This window comes from Papaver somniferum, chromosome 9 (genome assembly GCF_003573695.1).
Source record: "Papaver somniferum cultivar HN1 chromosome 9, ASM357369v1, whole genome shotgun sequence".
NCBI lineage: Eukaryota > Viridiplantae > Streptophyta > Magnoliopsida > Ranunculales > Papaveraceae > Papaver > Papaver somniferum.
This window is the reverse complement of record NC_039366.1, coordinates 8078041-8096312: the sequence shown is the minus strand read 5'-3', so window position 1 is coordinate 8096312 and position 18272 is coordinate 8078041. Positions and strand designations below refer to the sequence as shown.

At 36.7% G+C, this 18272-nt stretch overlaps 2 protein-coding genes and 1 long non-coding RNA gene across 3 annotated transcripts; 2 read left to right on the top strand and 1 right to left on the bottom strand.

Annotated features, from left to right (window-relative positions):
• The first annotated feature begins 3854 nt into the window (after positions 1 to 3854).
• On the top strand, positions 3855 to 5319 carry LOC113309198. Its single transcript, XR_003340442.1, has 3 exons — positions 3855 to 3917; positions 4919 to 4993; positions 5149 to 5319. It is a non-coding gene; the product is annotated as an uncharacterized LOC113309198 (long non-coding RNA).
• Positions 5320 to 6482: 1163 nt separating this feature from the next.
• LOC113307934 (mitochondrial substrate carrier family protein B-like) lies at positions 6483 to 9686 on the top strand. Its single transcript, XM_026556404.1, has 7 exons — positions 6483 to 6923; positions 7158 to 7334; positions 7455 to 7604; positions 8368 to 8469; positions 8550 to 8620; positions 8730 to 8797; positions 9049 to 9686. The coding sequence occupies exons 1-7, from the start codon at positions 6639 to 6641 to the stop codon at positions 9288 to 9290; spliced, it is 1095 nt and encodes a 364-aa protein (XP_026412189.1). The 5' UTR covers positions 6483 to 6638; the 3' UTR covers positions 9291 to 9686.
• A 917-nt stretch (positions 9687 to 10603) lies between these two features.
• Positions 10604 to 13895, bottom strand: LOC113314311 (protein DA1-related 2-like). The gene is made up of 11 exons (XM_026563103.1): positions 13659 to 13895; positions 13232 to 13380; positions 13037 to 13109; positions 12711 to 12943; positions 12535 to 12618; positions 12331 to 12450; positions 12027 to 12239; positions 11727 to 11789; positions 11506 to 11621; positions 11368 to 11426; positions 10604 to 11179 (listed from the first exon to the last, which is right to left on the bottom strand). Exons 1-11 carry the CDS (start codon positions 13714 to 13716, stop codon positions 10854 to 10856), a joined length of 1494 nt encoding a protein of 497 aa, XP_026418888.1. The 5' UTR covers positions 13717 to 13895; the 3' UTR covers positions 10604 to 10853.
• Between the last annotated feature and the right edge of the window lie 4377 nt (positions 13896 to 18272).

Here is an 18272-nt window from a genome sequence, read left to right as displayed (position 1 = left end):
GAAGGGAGTGGGGGAAAGTGGTGGGGGTTATTTAGCATCTTCGTTTCTGATATACAGATCATGTCAATTGAAATGATCATCAGAATGCAGCATTATGTCAGATGAATAATGTGTAAGTTTTGACCATCTCCAATGACTTACTTTTTAATGCGATGGAACCTTAATTATGCCCGACCATGAGACTGTAAACTGAAAGAATTATGGGTCACAATTCATCAACCTCCGCCACCGCTGTTTAAGTACGTACCATATTATTATGATTCAAGACCAAAATTGAAATTGGCTTCATTTAATTATTATAGTTGAAGGAAAAATCACATACATGAACGTAAAGAAGTCCATCTACCCTTAAAACCAGAATGTATTTAAACAAAAATACCACATTCGGTTTTAACCGCTGATAAGCACCTGGAAGGATAGTCCTACTAAAATTCACACAATATTTACTTCATATAAAAATCCCAGGTGCAGTACCAAAGCTACTACACTGATTTCTCATACTATATATTCTGTTAATAAACATCATTTCATTAGTCTTAAAGTTCTGAAAAATGGTTACACATCTATCCTTCCACATAGTCTAGATAGTAATCTTAAAAGGAAAAGATTGGATTCACCACTCATACCTTGATGTTGATTATGTAGATTTATCACAAAGAACCAACTAATTAACCAATTCTGAAGACTATCATTATCAATTATGTTGACTCCAAACCATACCGACCTAGCATATGCACAATTTAAAAAAACATGATTTAGGTTTCAAGAGGAGCATTGCATTAACTGTAGTGAAGATCAACATAAGACTTGTATCTAGTTGGTAAAATATCCTTTAGGATTTTCCAGATGAATTACTCAACTCTATGAAGAAGTTTGACTTTCAATAATGATTTCTATACCTTGGTAGAAACAAGCTGAGTACCTGCAAATTGATTAGAATTATTGCTAAAAACCCTGTAAGCAGTTTTGACAGAGAAGTTACCTTTTCTGTCCGGAGTCCATATGAGAGTGTCAACCCTTGCCAAAGGAATATCCATTGCTAAAAGATTTGCAGTCATGCGAAAAAGGTTATCAATAAGTTGGACATTCCAAGTTCTGGTATCAATTACAAAAGTTCAAAAAAAAAAAAGTAAACGAAACATTACTAATTAAACACATTGTAGGTTCATAGGGACGGTCTAGACTAATAATCCGATAATCTAACCAAATTCTAACTTTAACACATTTTACTAGCCAAATATAAATCCCTTTCCACACCTAGAAAGTATAGTATCATTCAACTTATCCTGATGTAGAAGGCTTTTATCTCTATAATATTTGGCCTCCATAATCTTAACCCTTATATCTTCGGAATTAGGCTAGTCTTCCAAACAAGTTTACGAATTAAAGTATTATTAAGTTGTTCAAGATTTCTAAAACCTAAATCTCATAGGGCTTTTGTTATATTCCTATTAAACTAGAAAATGAATTTTATACCTTTGTTTGGGTTATGCGATCACCAACAATTCCTTTGCAGAGTATCTAAGTTGGATATAAGAGTATTAAGAATCCTAATCTAGGAATTACCAATAGGTACTATTTTAGTGTTCTTAGTTAGTGGCAGGTCCACCCACTAAAGCCCAGTAACGGTAGGTCCATAATTAAAAGAAAAGAGAAAAATGGACCTAATTTTTTAAGCCCAGGTCCTGCACACGTGTGTAAATATTACGTGCATTTTTAGAATTCCCAAAATAGCCTTTACTATATATAACAGAAACATAAGCCAATTTCTCTCCATATTCTTTTTCTTCTCAGATTCAGTTTCTCTCTCTCTCTCCCCCTCCCCCTCTCCTCTTCTCTACTGATGCGGGAAATCTTGTTTTTTCTTCATTCATTTTCTTCATTCTTTAATTTCTAGTTTTTTGTATTAGGATAATTCTAGTGCTCATTAGATCTGATCTCATCTCATCTAAGTATTTGCTTGTTTTTCAGGGCAGGAGATGTGTTTGGAAGGAGAGGAAATCGACAGCTTAAACAACTCTGGAGACTTCGTGGATTATTAGAACGATTATCAGTTGCACTCATTGTTCTTTTGATCTGTTGTATCTCTCTTTTCACTACTTTCAAGAGTACTACCAATCGCCCTGGGATTCACTCCGGTGTAAGTTCTCTCACACTCTTTAACTCATTTCTGTTTCAATTCGCGTTCATAGACATGAATCAAGTTAAGCCCCAGGTATTCAGCAAAAAAGATTTTTATATTTGATGAGATTTAGGAAGAAATTATCATCATCAATCAAATTATTGTTGTATTGTGTGCTGGACACAATCTGAATGATTGGAAATATTGGGAATCATGATGGTGATGATATGAATGGGAACTTATTTTCTTTTTCTTTTTCTTGATCTTGCATTTTTTGGTGATTTTTTCGATCTGTACATATATATGGTCCTTTTTGATGTTTGATTTTTCGATCTCCATGCTTGATTAGTTTATTCTCGTGAAAATAGGTCAGATCTAGATGGATCCTCACATTTTTTGTTTATTTCGTTATGGATCTAGTTTCTTTTTGTTAGTTTTAGATTTTTTTCACTTTGTTTTTCTTTATCAACCATCAATACATATATGATGTACTGGTAGTTTTTGATGAAAATAGTTCAGATCATGCTTGTTTGTTGTTACAAATTGTTTGGATCAGCAGTACATATATGGAATACTGATAAAAATTTCTTTAATCTTGTTGTATTTATACTTTTTTTTTTTTTTTTTTGCTTGATCTAGAAGTACATATATGCAATACTGAGATATAACTGTTTTGATTTTGTTGTATTTGTAGATTTATAAGTTTTTTTTTGACATGCAGTTGATTTTTACTTATGAATCATAGGTACATATATGGAATACTGAAAAGAACTTCCTTAATTTGATTATCTTTTGTTTTTCGCTTCAAAACCACGCTTGTTTGTAGATTCAGATGTTATTATCCACAAGTACATATGTCAGATACTGATATGAAGTGCTTTTTGTTGTGTTTGATTCATAGTTTTGTCACCTTTTTAGTCTTATCCTTCAGTAAGTATGTTAAATACGGTAATATGTCTTTCGATTCTCTTATTTTTCATTGATCTGTCACCTATTTTTGTCATGCAGTTGATTTGTAATTCAAGAATCTTTAGTACATATGTCACATAGTGATAGTAAGTGCTTTTTGTTGTGTTTGATTCAGTACGTGTGTGAAATACTGAAATAGATTCTAGTTTTGTTGATGTGTTTTACGCGGTACGTATTCATATACAGGTTTGTACTCGCCATTTTGCAGGTACAACCATGGTTTAATTTCCCTCCTTTTGGTATTGCTTCTTTTTCTCCCGCTGATGTACCTATGAAATCCATAAAAAGTAGATTACTGTGTAGAATAGGCTTTCATTGGTGTTTCCTTTTGCCGTGTGTTGTTTTTGCTGCTCAAAACCACCGTTACTCCATTGGTACTTCCTTTTGGTATTGCTTCTCAACCATATGTATCAAACGACATCAAAGTTGGCTGGGAGACAACCGGCCGTTGATGATGAGCATATGGAGTTGGTACTATGGTGTTGAGCTGTTAATATTGAACTAAAGCCCCAACTTCTATAGAGTTGCATTACCCAATACATTCTCCATGAGTCGTGTATACAAATAACTAACCTTAAGTTAATTACTATCAAATAATATTCCTATCTTGCAACGATTGTCGTTTTTAAGAATGCATTTTAGCTCCAGTCTGTTCTCACTGAAACCAATGTTGATCTTTTTTTTTATCAACTCTATATACAACTAAATGGTTAACCATTTCTTTATTTTTCCTTTGCAGGAAGAGTCGACCAAAAATGAGAAAAATGCTATTGAAAAATCGCCACAATAATAGGGATTTTCCGGTGTAGAATGATTGCTCTCACAGGTTTGGTTCAGTTAATATGTTAACTTAACTTTCTTATTTATCATCTGGACAGTTGTAAATGCTGACTAAGTTGAACACATCAGATGAAACAATGGTTTTGATAAAGCTTAGGAAATGAGCATAAATTGGAGACATGGCGTAGAACTCAGGAATTGATTTAGATGCCTTTGAAAAGAATTCTTCTTCAGTGGAACATTAACTGATTTTTTCCATGACCATTGTCTTCTATATTGATATTAGCTGATTCAGGAGTTAAGGTTTTGCTATTTTATTATCCTATCGAGTATATATTTCCACGACAATAATAGAGCCTTGCAAGCAGATTAAATTTATTAATAAGTGCGCATATCTGAGTTGCATAACAAATGTGACATAGAGAACTTCGTTGTTGGAACAGATGTGTAATTTTCTCAGTAGCACTCAAGGTTGGGTTTCTTTCATTGATACACCGAATTGCAATCTCTGTGCTTGCTTAGAACCATTTTTATTTTAGATGTTAAATTAATGTCTCCTGCGTTTCAGATTCGGCTCTTCTTAGATTTGATTAAGCTACTGTTGATAAAAAATTTCTCATTTATGTGGTAACAATCGACAGGTAAATTGATAACCTCCCATGATAATTTGAATTTAATTACACCCCTTTTAAATTCTTTATGGCTATGATTGAGGAAAACTACTAATGTTAGCTTCGGGGTAAAGCGCAGCTTATGCTGTAAATGTCTTCTCATTGTTGATACTAATGTTTTTTTTTTCTTTTTCTTAATGTATTAACTGTTTGTGTATTAGATGCTTTGGATTAATGGCAGGGGCATCAAGAATGCCAATTATGTGCTTCCATTTTAGTTTTTTGGTTGTCGATTAACTGTAAGAAACTAGAAAAAACAAAAAACATAGTTGCACGACTTATTTCAGCAGAAGTAATATAGTTTTTCAGTTATATTATGACTGGATTTCTATGAGATTGCTGCTTTTGTTGACCAGACTTCGATGTATTTCTGCAGGATTTATTGGTGGAGACCGCGACAGAGCAGGATGGCTCAGTCAGTAATATCACCGTGCAGCCCACAGTTTTTCAGGTTCATTAAATTCTGGATTTATTGGTGGAGACCATTTGTCTTGCATTATGAGTTTTATTTGCATTGGTTTGTATGGTTCCTCAAATTAGACTCTGTATGTTTGGGCATAAGTTATGTCCCCTATGATGAACGTTTTAATTTTTATGTGTCTGCAGGCATTGACACTAGCAGTACGTAAAGCGAGTCAATCTATATGCAGTTAAGAAGAAAACGATAATAGAAGATCCTTGCTTTGCCCCCAGAAGCATGGCAATACAGTCGAAGAAAAATTATAATCATCACAATGTATGTGATGTAACACGTTTTATAATTTATTTATCATTGATTCTTACAGATTTGTACTCTACCTGGAAGCAGTGCAGCAAATATGTACTCGAATTTGTAAGCATTCAGATATATAATCGGATTTGTAAGCAGTACGACAGATATGTACTCAGATTTCTAAGCAGTGCGACAGATATGTACTCAAATTTGTAAGCAGTGTAGCAAATATGTACTCGAATTTTTAAGCAGTGTACCAGATATGTACTCAAATTTGTAAGCAGTGTAGACACACACGTTTGGTAGTAATGGGCATTATGGACATTTCCATGTTTTAATTAATTTTGGACCTCCGGATAAAAAAAAAATCCCGTTGGACCCTACTATAAATAACTATATGGGCCTAGGACCAAACAAGAAATTTTCCAATCCTAATTCAACCATATGATAAGTAACCAAAGACTTAAAAACAAATTTAACCATGGTATCTCTACCAGCTTATATTCAAAAAATTAAGAACAAATTTAACCTATTGGTTGTTCTACCAGCTTGGTTTAAGGAAGTATTTTCCCAATTCTTCAATCTATCATCAAAAAATTGAACGATGAGATCAAAATATTTCATCTTAGTTTAGAGTGACCAAATAAAAAAAATGCACACGTCCCGTGGTCAATCCCGACCCTCCCCGCAACACTCATCTTCCCTCAAACTGTGGATTAACATGGATATCTATAAATAGGTCTCGTCTCTATACCAGGGGTGGGTGAGTCCAAGTTTACTCACACTCCTCTAACGAGTGTATATCTCACATATTCTTCTGATTTTTCGATTATTTAACTGATGGTCCCATGTTATTCTAAACACATTCTCCATATTTAGAATAACACCCTCGTTACATAATTCCGTAAATTAAATCAAAGGTAGAGATTGAAATGAAATGTGCACATTCGTTAAGGAGTGGGCACAAATTCAAACTCGAGACGGGACAGACTGCGGGATTCAACGTGCCATCCACGTAGCATTTTCGATATAATTAAAAAGTGATCTAAATTTTACGAGCCACTCAAAAATGAACCACCTCGCACCAAGCATAGCATAGGGTGCACACAGCCACCCAAAAATATGCACGAGTTTCAAATTGTATATGCGGACGGACCACTTGCAACGTTGATTGCACGCGGTGTATAAAATCGGAAAATCGGAAAATAATATCTCCTGGCCTGTTTTATTATTATTCCAAAAATATTCTATTCCTAAATCCTTCCGTATTCTTCTTCTTCAACAAGAGAACACAGAAAAATTCCACAGAGAGAAAAATCTCAGAAAATCAATCAAGGGTTTTTGTTTCTCCTGAGAGGAGATTTCAGGATAAACTAACAAGGGTATGCAAACAGAAGCTCGAGTTGGTGTGGTTGTTGACGGTGGATGTGCTGGCGGTGGAGGAGGAACCAAAAGAACCTTTAGTAGTTCTGTTCATGGTGGTGCTTCTGCTTCTACAATTGATGGCGGTGCCAGGAATAAATTCCTACCCCAAAAACAACAACATCATCAGCAACATCAGCATCAGCAACACATCAGTACGGTGTCGCAACTGCTTGCTGGTGGAATTGCAGGAGCTGTTGGTAAAACTTGTACTGCTCCTCTTGCTCGCCTCACCATACTCTTTCAGGTAATGCTCCTAATCCTAATTCACTGATCATTCCTGTTTCTATTGAATCAAAAAACAATCGCCCCTTTGGTAATTGAACTTCAAATTAGTTAAATTTAGGGTTCAATTGCATGTTGGATTTAGGACAAGTTTTGTTCAGAGAATCCAACAAAACCCTTTCCCCCCTTTTGTAAATCAGTGATGATTGCCAATTCAATTCAATTTCAGATTTTGGTTGACATCTGATCTCTTTAGGTTCAAGGTATGCACACAGATGTTGCGAATTTGAACAAGGCTAGCATATGGAGGGAGGCGTCGCGGATTGTACGAGAAGAAGGTTTCAGAGCATTCTGGAAAGGGAATTTAGTTACTATTGTTCATCGCCTTCCGTATTCTTCAATAAGCTTCTATGCTTATGAACGCTATAAAAATGTTGGTATAAGGGTTCTTTGAATTAGAGTTTTTTTAATGTTAATGTTGATTGATTTGGTTGGTATTCATGGATGTTGCTGAAATTGTTCTGTAACTGTTGTTTTTCTGTTGTTTTGGCAGTCGCTGCAGTCCATTCCTGGACTAGAGAGGCATAGGGAAAATGTTACTTCCGATCTTTTTGTACGACTGGTGGGTGGAGGGTTGGCAGGGATAACAGCTGCATCCCTTACTTATCCACTAGATCTTGTGAGGACGCGGCTTGCTGCACAGGTATGACATGAGTTCAGAGGAATATTTGTTACCTTTCCATTATACAGCCCCGCTGTGTTTAGACATTCACTGGTGTGGCCATAGTTTTCCATGTGTTCGATCATTTGTTAAACTTTATTCTCATCCAGTGTAGAATTTATATTTAACTATTTCGTTCAACTAGTGGCTTTACACATTTTTAGGTTCACTTCTTTAGTTCTTTTCCTCAAAATTTTGATATGGTATTGAACTTAATTAGTTGCTTTGGATGGAGAATTCTCTTATTGTTCCATCACGATTCTGGCTGATCAAGAAAGAGACTCCTTGGGGTTCTTTTCTTGCAGTGCTCCTAAATTGTGGGCAGCTGTTCTGTAGAATGGAGCCTAGGGAGATGCATTCTGTAACAGTAACATATGATGTCCCCAGATGATTTTGGCTAAGAGAAATACTGTCATATGAACCTAGTTTCAATACATGCCTCTTTTCGAGTTCAACTGAGAATTGCAGCATAGAAGAATGTAATATAATTTATGTCATCTGAAAGGCTTCCACTCACTGCAGTCTGTTTGGAAAGATCCGAATCCAGTGTTTCTTGATCTACATTTTTCTTGTTCACTTCGGTTCTATTCTATGAATTCTATTTGGGTGCTTACTGACACCTGGTTGAATGCTCATTTTTATAGACAATAGGATAATGGATAATAGTTTCCGTTGTGATTTTCTATAGCATGGTCAGCTTTACAGATTGGACTCTAATATTTTTTTTGCTACTTTAAACTTGCAGACACATGAAGTTTATTACAGAGGTATTTCACATACTCTTCGTACTATTTGCAAAGAAGAGGGTTGCTTGGGCTTGTATAAGGGTCTTGGAGCAACACTGCTGGTATGCCTTTTAGCCAGTCTTCAGTAATCTTTCTGTAAGTTTGATTGGAGAGTCACATCTCAAAGTTTTTTGCTCTGCAGGGAGTTGGACCTAGTATAGCTATCAGTTTTGCGGTTTATGAGACGCTGAGATCTTATTGGCAATCAAAAAGGTGTGGTTTCGCTGAGATCTCATTGATTTCACTATTGTTGGTCTTGATATGCTATCGGATACATGCTTTTGTTCATCTTTAAGTTAACGTTCCATTATTTTGACATCAGGCAACAGGATTCAACTGTTTTGGTAAGCCTGGCATGTGGCAGCCTTTCAGGCATTGCGTCATCAACAGGTAAATCGCTAATACTAGGATACCTCATTTAGCTTGTTTCAGAAAATACAATCCCTGTTAACATTTCAAAATCCACACTTAAATTAGATGAAACATTCAAACACTTCTACGTTCTGCCAGAATTTGTGCGTCTGTTCTTTGTTAATGTCATTCTTAAGTAGCATAAGTGGTCCTGTATGTTTCTATGCTGAACCCTAAAAATCACAAGTGGTCTGTATCCACCGCTGACAATTGCAATTGAAAATCTGCAGCCACATTTCCGCTGGATCTTGTGAGGCGGCGGATGCAGTTAGAAGGGGCAGGTGGTCGAGCCCGTGTCTACAAAACTGGCCTTTTTGGGACGTTTGGCCAAATATTCCGAGGTGAAGGTCTACGTGGTCTGTACAGGGGAATACTGCCAGAATACTACAAGGTTGTTCCAAGTGTGGGAATAGTCTTCATGACTTACGAGACAATGAAGATACTTCTATCTGAGACTCAAGTCAGTGACTAGAAGCAATAATCACTGACGGCATCACCAACACCATCATAATCATCATCATCATGCCTGTAACATGTCTGTTCTCCGGAATCGTAAAAAGGCTCGAGTTTGTTGAAGTCTTAAAAATATGTTGTTACGTTTTAGCAGAACACTTCTTTTTCTTTCTTTCTTTCTTTCTTTGTCATGGTGGTAAATTTTGTTGTTGCTGCCGCGAAACCATTGTTTTCCTTGTATAGATAGATAGACAGGCAGGTAGGTAGATAGATAAAAAGTAGATGCATAGACAGAGAACAGATTTTGAATCGAAACGAAGTTGTATCTTACATATGCTAACACTACTCCGAGAGATCACATTCCTATTCATTCAATCATTCATCCGATTTGCTGTAACTTGTTTGTATTCTGCTGCAACTTGCGTGGTGGCTGTCACTTCCATCTTTAACTTTTGTGAGACCATTCCTTAATTTGAAGTTTTGTTTGTCTCCTCTCATTTGAATGCATGAGTTCAGATTAAGTAAAGGATTCAGGGTTCAAGATTCTTAACAGCAACGGATGGGGGAGCATGAGTCCTCTCCCTGTTCTGAAGCTGATCTTTTTTCACTGAACAGAGTCGTCTACTATTACAAGAAGATAAACTCCAGCTTCATACAGTAGGATAATGTTGATGGCGATTTGACAACAATAACTCTTAGTGAGGAACAAATTTAGAGTTGATAATAATTAGAGATCATATTTAGTCCATAATGGATTCCACAACTGTAAGCACATTTCATGCTCATGTTCCCATAAATTGAAACCGATAACACTTCAAGATTGGCGTGCTGTCGCAGGAGCTTTCACCGTCTCAGATTTTGATCGACATGTTTATACAACACCACAGAAAATTGTATAATAACAACTTAAGTCATCCTTCTTCTCATGTATCATCCAGATTCCAGAAGCCATTTTCTAACTTGCTCCACACCGACTTCAAATTCACTGATGAGGCTAGTTGAATTCCTACTAATCGCAGGGAACTTGGTTATGCTAATGAGCAGGCCGTCGCTTTTGTGCCAACATCAACCAATATGTGATCAACTGAACGCAGTAAAACATGGCCGGGACACGTCTTTCGTGGTGGAAGTAGAGCAGCAGAGGCAGCTCCTAGAACAAACAGATGACACAGACGACGACCCGTTGGTGCAACCAGATGCTGGTGGTTATCGTTCATCTGGACATCATCACACTGATCTTAAAGCATGGGAAAGGCAACATCCGAAGCCACCTTCATGATAATATAAGCTTCCGGGGAGCATCCATGTACCATATTTATAGCGCATACTAGATTGCGTAGTTCATTGAAAGATCCAGTATTATGTTTAAGCATCAATATTTATTACATTTTAAAAGCTGTAATTTAATAAATTTTAGTGCACCCAAAAGGACAACCCTGTAAGAAGAAAAAAATATCCAGGGGATGGTAATTCAAGCAATTCCATGATTAGCTCAATCCTTATAAGGTGAATGATCAGTACATAATCTTCGAAAGAGAAAAGGTAATTACGGAGAAGCTGATGAACACGAACGACTGATTTGTTACATGGGAAAGTTTCCCGTTAGGCGAATATGGTCTAGTGTTCTTCTAAGCCCATACCGGTTAACTGCTGCATTCCCAGCTCTGAAACCTTCACCATAGGCTGTGGATGTGTCATGCGCGATAAGATGCATGAAGAATTCTCCTAGCTTCTTTTCAAGGTCAGATTTCCCTCCTTTTTTTGATGATGAAGTTGAGGAGGAAGACGCAGTAGATGTAGATGTCGATGCCATGTTTCTTGAACCTGGCAAGACTTCTGACTCGAGCCACATGTAGGAGAGTACCTGACAGATGCCTTCCTCCACCTCAGGGCTCAAATTACGGTAACCTGCATGAGATAAACAGTTAAGACACTAGTTCTAAGCAAATTCTAATAAAAGAAGCAATCAGCTCGAATAATTGTGGGTAATATTGACACAGGAGAAGTATTGCAGTGCAGGTTAAGCAATACAGTGGTGCAGGATAAGCTTTAAGCCTTGTTTAGTTTCCGTAACTCTCAAGTGTTATGAGTAGTACCTTTGAGGCGCAACCATCCATGCATTAGTTCGTGGGCGAGAATAGAACCTGTGAGTAACCTGCAAACAGCAATCGCACCAAAAATTATATGATTTCACGCTTATCATCTGCGTAGCAAGAAATCTTCGGCGTGCTTACCTCGGGAGACCGTAAAGAACCAGAATGGCTGTAACCTCACATCTCCGTGTAAGCTTTTGTTGCTGCGTTCTCATTCCTGTAAATCTGTTGTTCCCGAGTTTTGGCCTTCTAAATATCTATTACATTTCGAAAAAAAAAGGCCATGATATACAGATAAAATTTGATACTTGGCAAGTCACTAGGAAGATCAGTTGCGAAACTAAAACACCATGAATACATACACTGCTAACAGTCTGCTCCTCGGAAAGACATAAACCTCTTGTTTCTGGCATATGGTGATAACCCTGAAGCAAAAATGCATAAAGTTCCATTAAGTAGAAAAATATCCCATGTTTGATAGGCGCCCTAGGCGCACAAGTCATGCAGGGGGCGCCTAGCTAACAAAAACGCCCAAGGCGCAAAAATTTGAGCCACTATATTTTTGCCTAGGCGAAGGGCTTGGCGCCTCGCCTCGCCTAGCGCCTCAAACAACATATTAAGGACAAGATGGAACAAAAATGAACATTTAGAGAACAAATTACATTCTTTTCCCCTTCTATCGCTTCATTTAGTGCCTGTCGCTCGACCAAAAGCATGGGTATCTGCTGATCAAGTTTCATATACATTCCCTCATAGTAGTCTCTGATTGCATGGTAAAGCGATTGGCAGTCACCGGTATCCATTATAGCAGACTCCATACATTCTAGGCATAGACTTCGTCCATCTCCCAAACAAATGTATCTCGTATTCCATGACTTCAACAAAAAATACACGACATTAGAACACAGATTACACAAACTCCATTCCCCTTTTGCAAATGCAGCGGCATACTAGTAGATTGTATACCTCTAACCGTTCACAACTGCAGCAACGAGCAGTGCAATCGTGTTCATGTGAAGGACAATATTTTTGTTTCCAGTATGGGTGAGATCTGTACTCAATTAAACCAGCTCCATTTGTTGGGATCTGGAAAGACGGATGAAGTTCAGAAACAATGAACTCTTCAATTCAACAATATGCAAATAACTTGATTCGTTATATTTTTCTTACGAATTGATGGCAGACTTCGCATTTGGGATGGTGCAGCTCTTTGAAACAGGACTTGTGGTATGGGTTTCTCCCTGACAAAGAAAACTTGATTCAACAAAAATGAAGTGTAAGAATCAATAGCAGAAAACTGAAATGAGAACGGGCAGCAAGAACATAATGAGCGTACGACATCTCACCTCATTCTCGGTTATTGGCTGACTACAAGCGCCGCAACAGAAACACTCAGGATGCCAAAAGGCTCCCATGCATCCCAAATAATTAGAAGACCCAATTTCGCGGTTGCAACCACCACAAAACCTATATCCTCCAGGGAAATATTGAGGCTGAGCACGCGGATACGAAGACTTATTTAAGCTCTCCTGAAGTTGTCTAGCTATCTCCGCGTCATGGTCAGTAGACCTTCTGTATCCTGAAGAAATTCCCAAACGGAATAATACAGTTTAATTACCACAGTAAAAGTAAATTATTTTTGGATGAAAGCACTTGTTGTAAGCAGAATTACCATTTGGTTTCTTTAAATTTTCATTAAGAGAAAGTGCAGTTCCATCCTCATTATCAGCTCTAGAACGGTCATCCTGATAACAGCAATGCAGCATGATCGTAAAAAGTGAACTAGGATGCAATAAGTTTTTAGGAAACAGCATTTCCGTATAACTATTGTGTAAATAGGGACAATGAGTAAAAAAAAAATAATTACCATGGATCTACTCGGTGCACGCAAGACTCTGTTTTCCTCCCCAAGTCTCCGATTAGTTACCCCATGACGATTGGAACCACCATTGAAAACTTTACCAAGCCATTTCATGAACCGAGATTTTCTTTCTGCATAGGATGGAACAAGCTGCCCTGCACATTATGGTCAACGGACGAAGACCAAAGTCAAACCAAAGACAATATGGTCTCTAGGAGTAAGAAATTTGAACATGGCAACTTAACTTGAAACAATGAACAACTAAATTGTCTAGAATCCTAAGGGTAGAATGAACAGTGCAACCTGAGAAACAATTGGAATTGATCAAAAGAAATTAAAGCTATACCATGCCGGACAGTGTTACGTTATGCTCGCTTAAGGCGAATCGAAATTAAAAAAAAAAACAAAAAACCAAAGGCTGGGAGAGGGTTACCAGAACCATAGATGCAAGGCTGAGAGATATGGTGAACAGCCCCAGAAGAAGAAGACATATGTGTGTGCTTCCTCAAACCAGTAAATGACTATCAACACGACGGTGATGGTGGTGTCCGGGAAGGAAATTCGATGACTTTGCGTAAACAGAGAAAAAAATGAAAAAGAAGAAGAAGTGGAAGAAAAGATGAGAGGTATATTGTCCGGTGATAATGATGGTGATGGTGAGGAAAGAAGGCATCTCAAAAAGTGTAAATTTAGAGGACAAAGAAAAGTGAGGCAGAGAATCTGTGACAATGAAGAATCGATTAAGAAGAAGAAGAAGTAAAATATTTTTTTTATTTAAAAAAAGACAAAGTGGAGAAGAGATTCTTGTCTTGTGAAAATACATATGGGCCGGTGCAGAGATGAGGCTCACAAAATATATATGTAAAGTTTGTATGATCGGCTATAAAGTTGGTTTTCATCAGAATCTGCTGATTTGTAAATACATAGTCATGACGCAAAACACACCAATCAAAAGCCTGATTAGTACAGATGCTGCGGGATGTGCACGCATGCTTTTTTTTTAGCTCTTCTGCTTCTTGTTCTCCTCTTTAACCGATTTTGATGTTCATTTCTCCTTTAGTTTTTGCTTTTCTTCACTTTTTTTCTAGGGAGAGGGAGGGAATTAAGAGATTTGTTTACAAAGTCAAATATATCCGGTGCCTCACCTTGTGATGTAATCCAGTGGAGAAAATCTTCAAAACATGTTAAACCAAACTTAACAAAGTCAAATTTGGCATAAATATAGCGAGAATGTTATTTGCCTACCTATTCTCCACCTCCTTACAATCTAAGCCTATAAGGAGGCAAATAGTGGAGAATAATAAAAATAATAATAGTAATGCTGCCTACATCTAGATACTAACTATACTAGGCCAAATTCTTAGGCCCTAAGTCATGGTTCTGGTAAGTGGATTGCTAATTTCCACGCATTATCACGTATATCATGATTACTAATTCAGTCCTGTGTTATACGATAGAAAAATCTCGGTACCCAGTTAAATTTTGAATACTTTCATAATTAAAGCCGCTATATATATAAGTGGATTACATCGACTTCGTATAGTTGAGACCAAGTAAACTCTTCTTCATTACTTATTTTCTTCAATAATTCTAAGCGTATAACCAATTTGGCCTACACATGTGTTCTTAAAGGCAGAATACAATATATCTTGAGTTCCTTCACCTCCTGTACAACTTCTTTGGATTGTAACCGGAAATAATAAAGCGCAAACCAATTTTTAGATCAAAGATAAACTTGTGTAAATGATTTTCCGTTTAGTCAACATAAAATCTTTTATCAAATATCAAACCAAACCAAAGATTATTAAAATAATCAATATCAGTGAACATGTTAGCTCTACTAAATGATATGGGATAAGAATACAATAAATTACCGATAAGAAATAGTTTATTAAGATTTATTCTAATAAATTGGTTTAGTAGTTTGGTTATTGTAAGGTATTCAATAAAAATTGTAGTTATAATACAATTTCTTTATGCATACAAATTTTCAAGTAGAGAACTTGTATTTGTTTGAAGATGGAGCGAATATTGAAGATGTTGAAACTATTTGGTACTTGGGAGTTACAAATATTGGGATTTCTTCGAGAAGATGCAATAGATTATTTGAGTACAAGATGACAGTTAGAGCTAATGCTAGACTATTTGGTACTTGAGATTGATAGAGTTAGAAATATGGGGATGCTTAAAATGTACTAGACTACTTTGAGAGCCGACAAATGGGAAACCCATCTACTTTCCATTCAATTTAAGTTGATTCACAAGGTCAAATGACTAACTTCTTTTGGGTGGATGCTAAGTTGATAATTACTATGTTTTAGACGTTGTTTTCTTTTAACCCACATGTAGTACACATTGATATAATAGGCCATTTGGAGGATCAAATAAAAGTTATGTATACGTTTTACATAGTGTTTCCGATTTTTATTTTATAAAAGAAAACATACAATAGAGATCTTACCATACCCAACGACTGGCGGGCCATCTTATAAATCTCGGCATTTCACCATAACAAATCGTGTTGGTATGTGGAATGAAATATTATAGACAAGTTGAAAGAGATCAACAAAACATGTATACGAATTTCGTGGTATTTTTTTTTTACTAATTACATACAATTATAATTAATAAGTATCACCCAGACAAACTGTTTGATTAATTCTGTTTTATGGTTTAGTTTTACGCCAATTGTACTCTTTGTGGCTTTAAATATTCAATATATATATATATATATATATATATATATATTAAAACATTTAAAAGAGCCTAATTAAAATAAAGAAATGAAACAAAAACAATATTAGACTTGAACTCATTGTAACCTTGATTTTCCATTAATGAAAGGTCTCAGTGATTGTAAATAATCAAAATTTACAATACATTCAATTCATCGTCCTAAAAAAAATGTGTTTTTTATTTTTCTATTTTTTCTAAAAATAATTAAAAATAAACAAGTGAGATATCCGATTCGTATTAATCAAGAAAGAAGTATAAAATCTGAAGCATAAAGTCTTGTTTGCAGATACTGATTAATCGGCCAAATTAAGTCGTTTGTTCTCTAAGATAAAAACCAAGAAAAAAAAAGAATTAGGATTTGCTTCCTTCATTGTTAATTATTTATGTTCTTTTTTTGGACATTTTTATTCAATTAATGATTTTAAATTTTTGAGCGTTGATGAAAGTAAAACGCGTATGTGTGGAGATTTAGTGGTTTACACCTTTCTTTCTTTATGTAATTGGAGCGGGGAATAGATAGAGTATAACAATTCATGATAATGGCGTGTAGTAAGTAGATAGAGTAAAGCATTTGAATCGAATGTTGGAAGTTTAGATGGTTAATTTTAAAGCTAATGATTGTCATGAAAGAGTTCAAATGGTAGACCCATGTTACTAGTATTTTGAAGCCATGTGCTCAGGGTGTGTGATAGCATTCATGATTCTTGCACTTTTGGACATGGCAAATACTAGGATATATGTGACAGTTTTTTCAATCAGATGGACTAAAAGTTTAACACCATTAGATGGACTACCAATATCAAGAGGAAAAACACCCTCATCATTACTTCTGGGATCAAAAAAAGGCCAAAAAACTTCCGTTTTCTTTATATTGAGAAGCAAACCCCTACTAGGTCCTTCAGTTTCTATTATGCGCAAGGCTTTAGATACCGCAAGAGTATCACCAATGATTGTACCATCATCAAGGTACCAGGCGTGCAAATCGAGTTTGCAACTGGAGGCAATAATCTTCGCTAGAGGGTGAAGAGTCAAAGCAAATAACAAGGGACTGAGAGGATCACCCTGTTGTACTCCAAGGGCGGAAGACAAAATAAATTGGTCGTAGTAGAGCTTAGCTGGTTGCATATAACAAAATTCAACCCAACGAGAGATACCTGGACAATGAAGACGAACCTCTTTGATGAGGTGAGATCTGCTCACCATGTTTAACGCATTAAAGAAGTCAATGAGGAGCATTGACATCGTGTCCAAGTGTCCTTTCAGCTCAAGTAGGCCATTTACAGCATGTAAAATACTCCCACCCCCGGCAGGAACACCAACACCGAATTGGTAATCACCCAAATAAGAGGTCATATCCTTACCGACAGAGAAAGCAACCACTTTAGAGACCAATCTACGCCAAACCGTGCCAACTGCAATTGGACGAATGCCCCCACCCAGACTTGAGTAACGGTGTTAAGGGCGCACTAGCTATGAATTCACCAACTCCGTAGGGCATTTTCCAGCCAACCAAAGATTGACAACCCCTGTAATCGAAACGAGTAAGTCGTCCGCCACTGCAGCCGCCGCTCCACTCATTGCATCAACTAAATGTTGCGCTCGCAAAGATACCATGCAAGCGAGCAAAATCCGTATTTTGGCCAAAATGTGCCTATGGACTCAAAATCTGAGTAGATAACAAAATTTAGCTATGCGTCATTGTGCCAACAAATTTTAAAAAATTCCTTTTCCCCCGTGCCTAAGGCTTTACTTCGGAAATGGAAAGCTGAGACAAAACTGAAAACAAATTTTTGTTTGAATTCAGAAATCTGCAAAGTACCTCAAAATTTATCATAGTGATCCAAAAATCTCATATGATAATAAATATTAGTCCTGTGAACACATAAATCACGAGGGAATCTACATGTTCATAATGAATGTTCGTGTTCTAGATACAGACTCATACTGATGATACATTTGCGCTGATTCCTTGGCTCAAAACACTCGGGTTTATCACAACCTCGTCTAATAACACCGAGAGAGGCGTTTGCGCACGGAATATGAGTAAAAACAAAGAAAACAAAATATAAAAGTAAAGATTCATGGAGCGTTAGACGAATATAAAGTGTTGAAATGTAAATAAGGCTGGGGTTTACGTGGTTCAGCACTAAGGCCTACATCCACGGGGTTGTTGCTTCACTATATACTTGATGGTTACAGGGATAGTCGAACGACTTTGGAGTTTACATAGGTCTGTATATCGTAAAAGACTAACTTACACTCACAATTGTTCTCTCTCCTTCTCTCCTTGATTTTTCCGATCCTCCCCACT

Bases quoted from the DNA above. Each gene is read 5' to 3' on its own strand.
- LOC113307934 (XM_026556404.1), top strand. From the start codon at position 6,639: ATGCAAACAGAAGCTCGAGTTGGTGTGGTTGTTGACGGTGGATGTGCT. The intron at 8,621-8,729 runs GTGTGGTTTCGC...TTTTGACATCAG, and splicing joins TCTTATTGGCAATCAAAAAG to GCAACAGGATTCAACTGTTT. The intron at 8,798-9,048 runs GTAAATCGCTAA...GAAAATCTGCAG, and splicing joins AGGCATTGCGTCATCAACAG to CCACATTTCCGCTGGATCTT.
- LOC113314311 (XM_026563103.1), bottom strand. From the start codon at position 13,716: ATGTCTTCTTCTTCTGGGGCTGTTCACCATATCTCTCAGCCTTGCATC. The intron at 12,619-12,710 runs GTGAGATGTCGT...TGTTGAATCAAG, and splicing joins AGCCAATAACCGAGAATGAG to TTTTCTTTGTCAGGGAGAAA. The intron at 11,427-11,505 runs GTAAGCACGCCG...TGCTGTTTGCAG, and splicing joins GTTCTTTACGGTCTCCCGAG to GTTACTCACAGGTTCTATTC.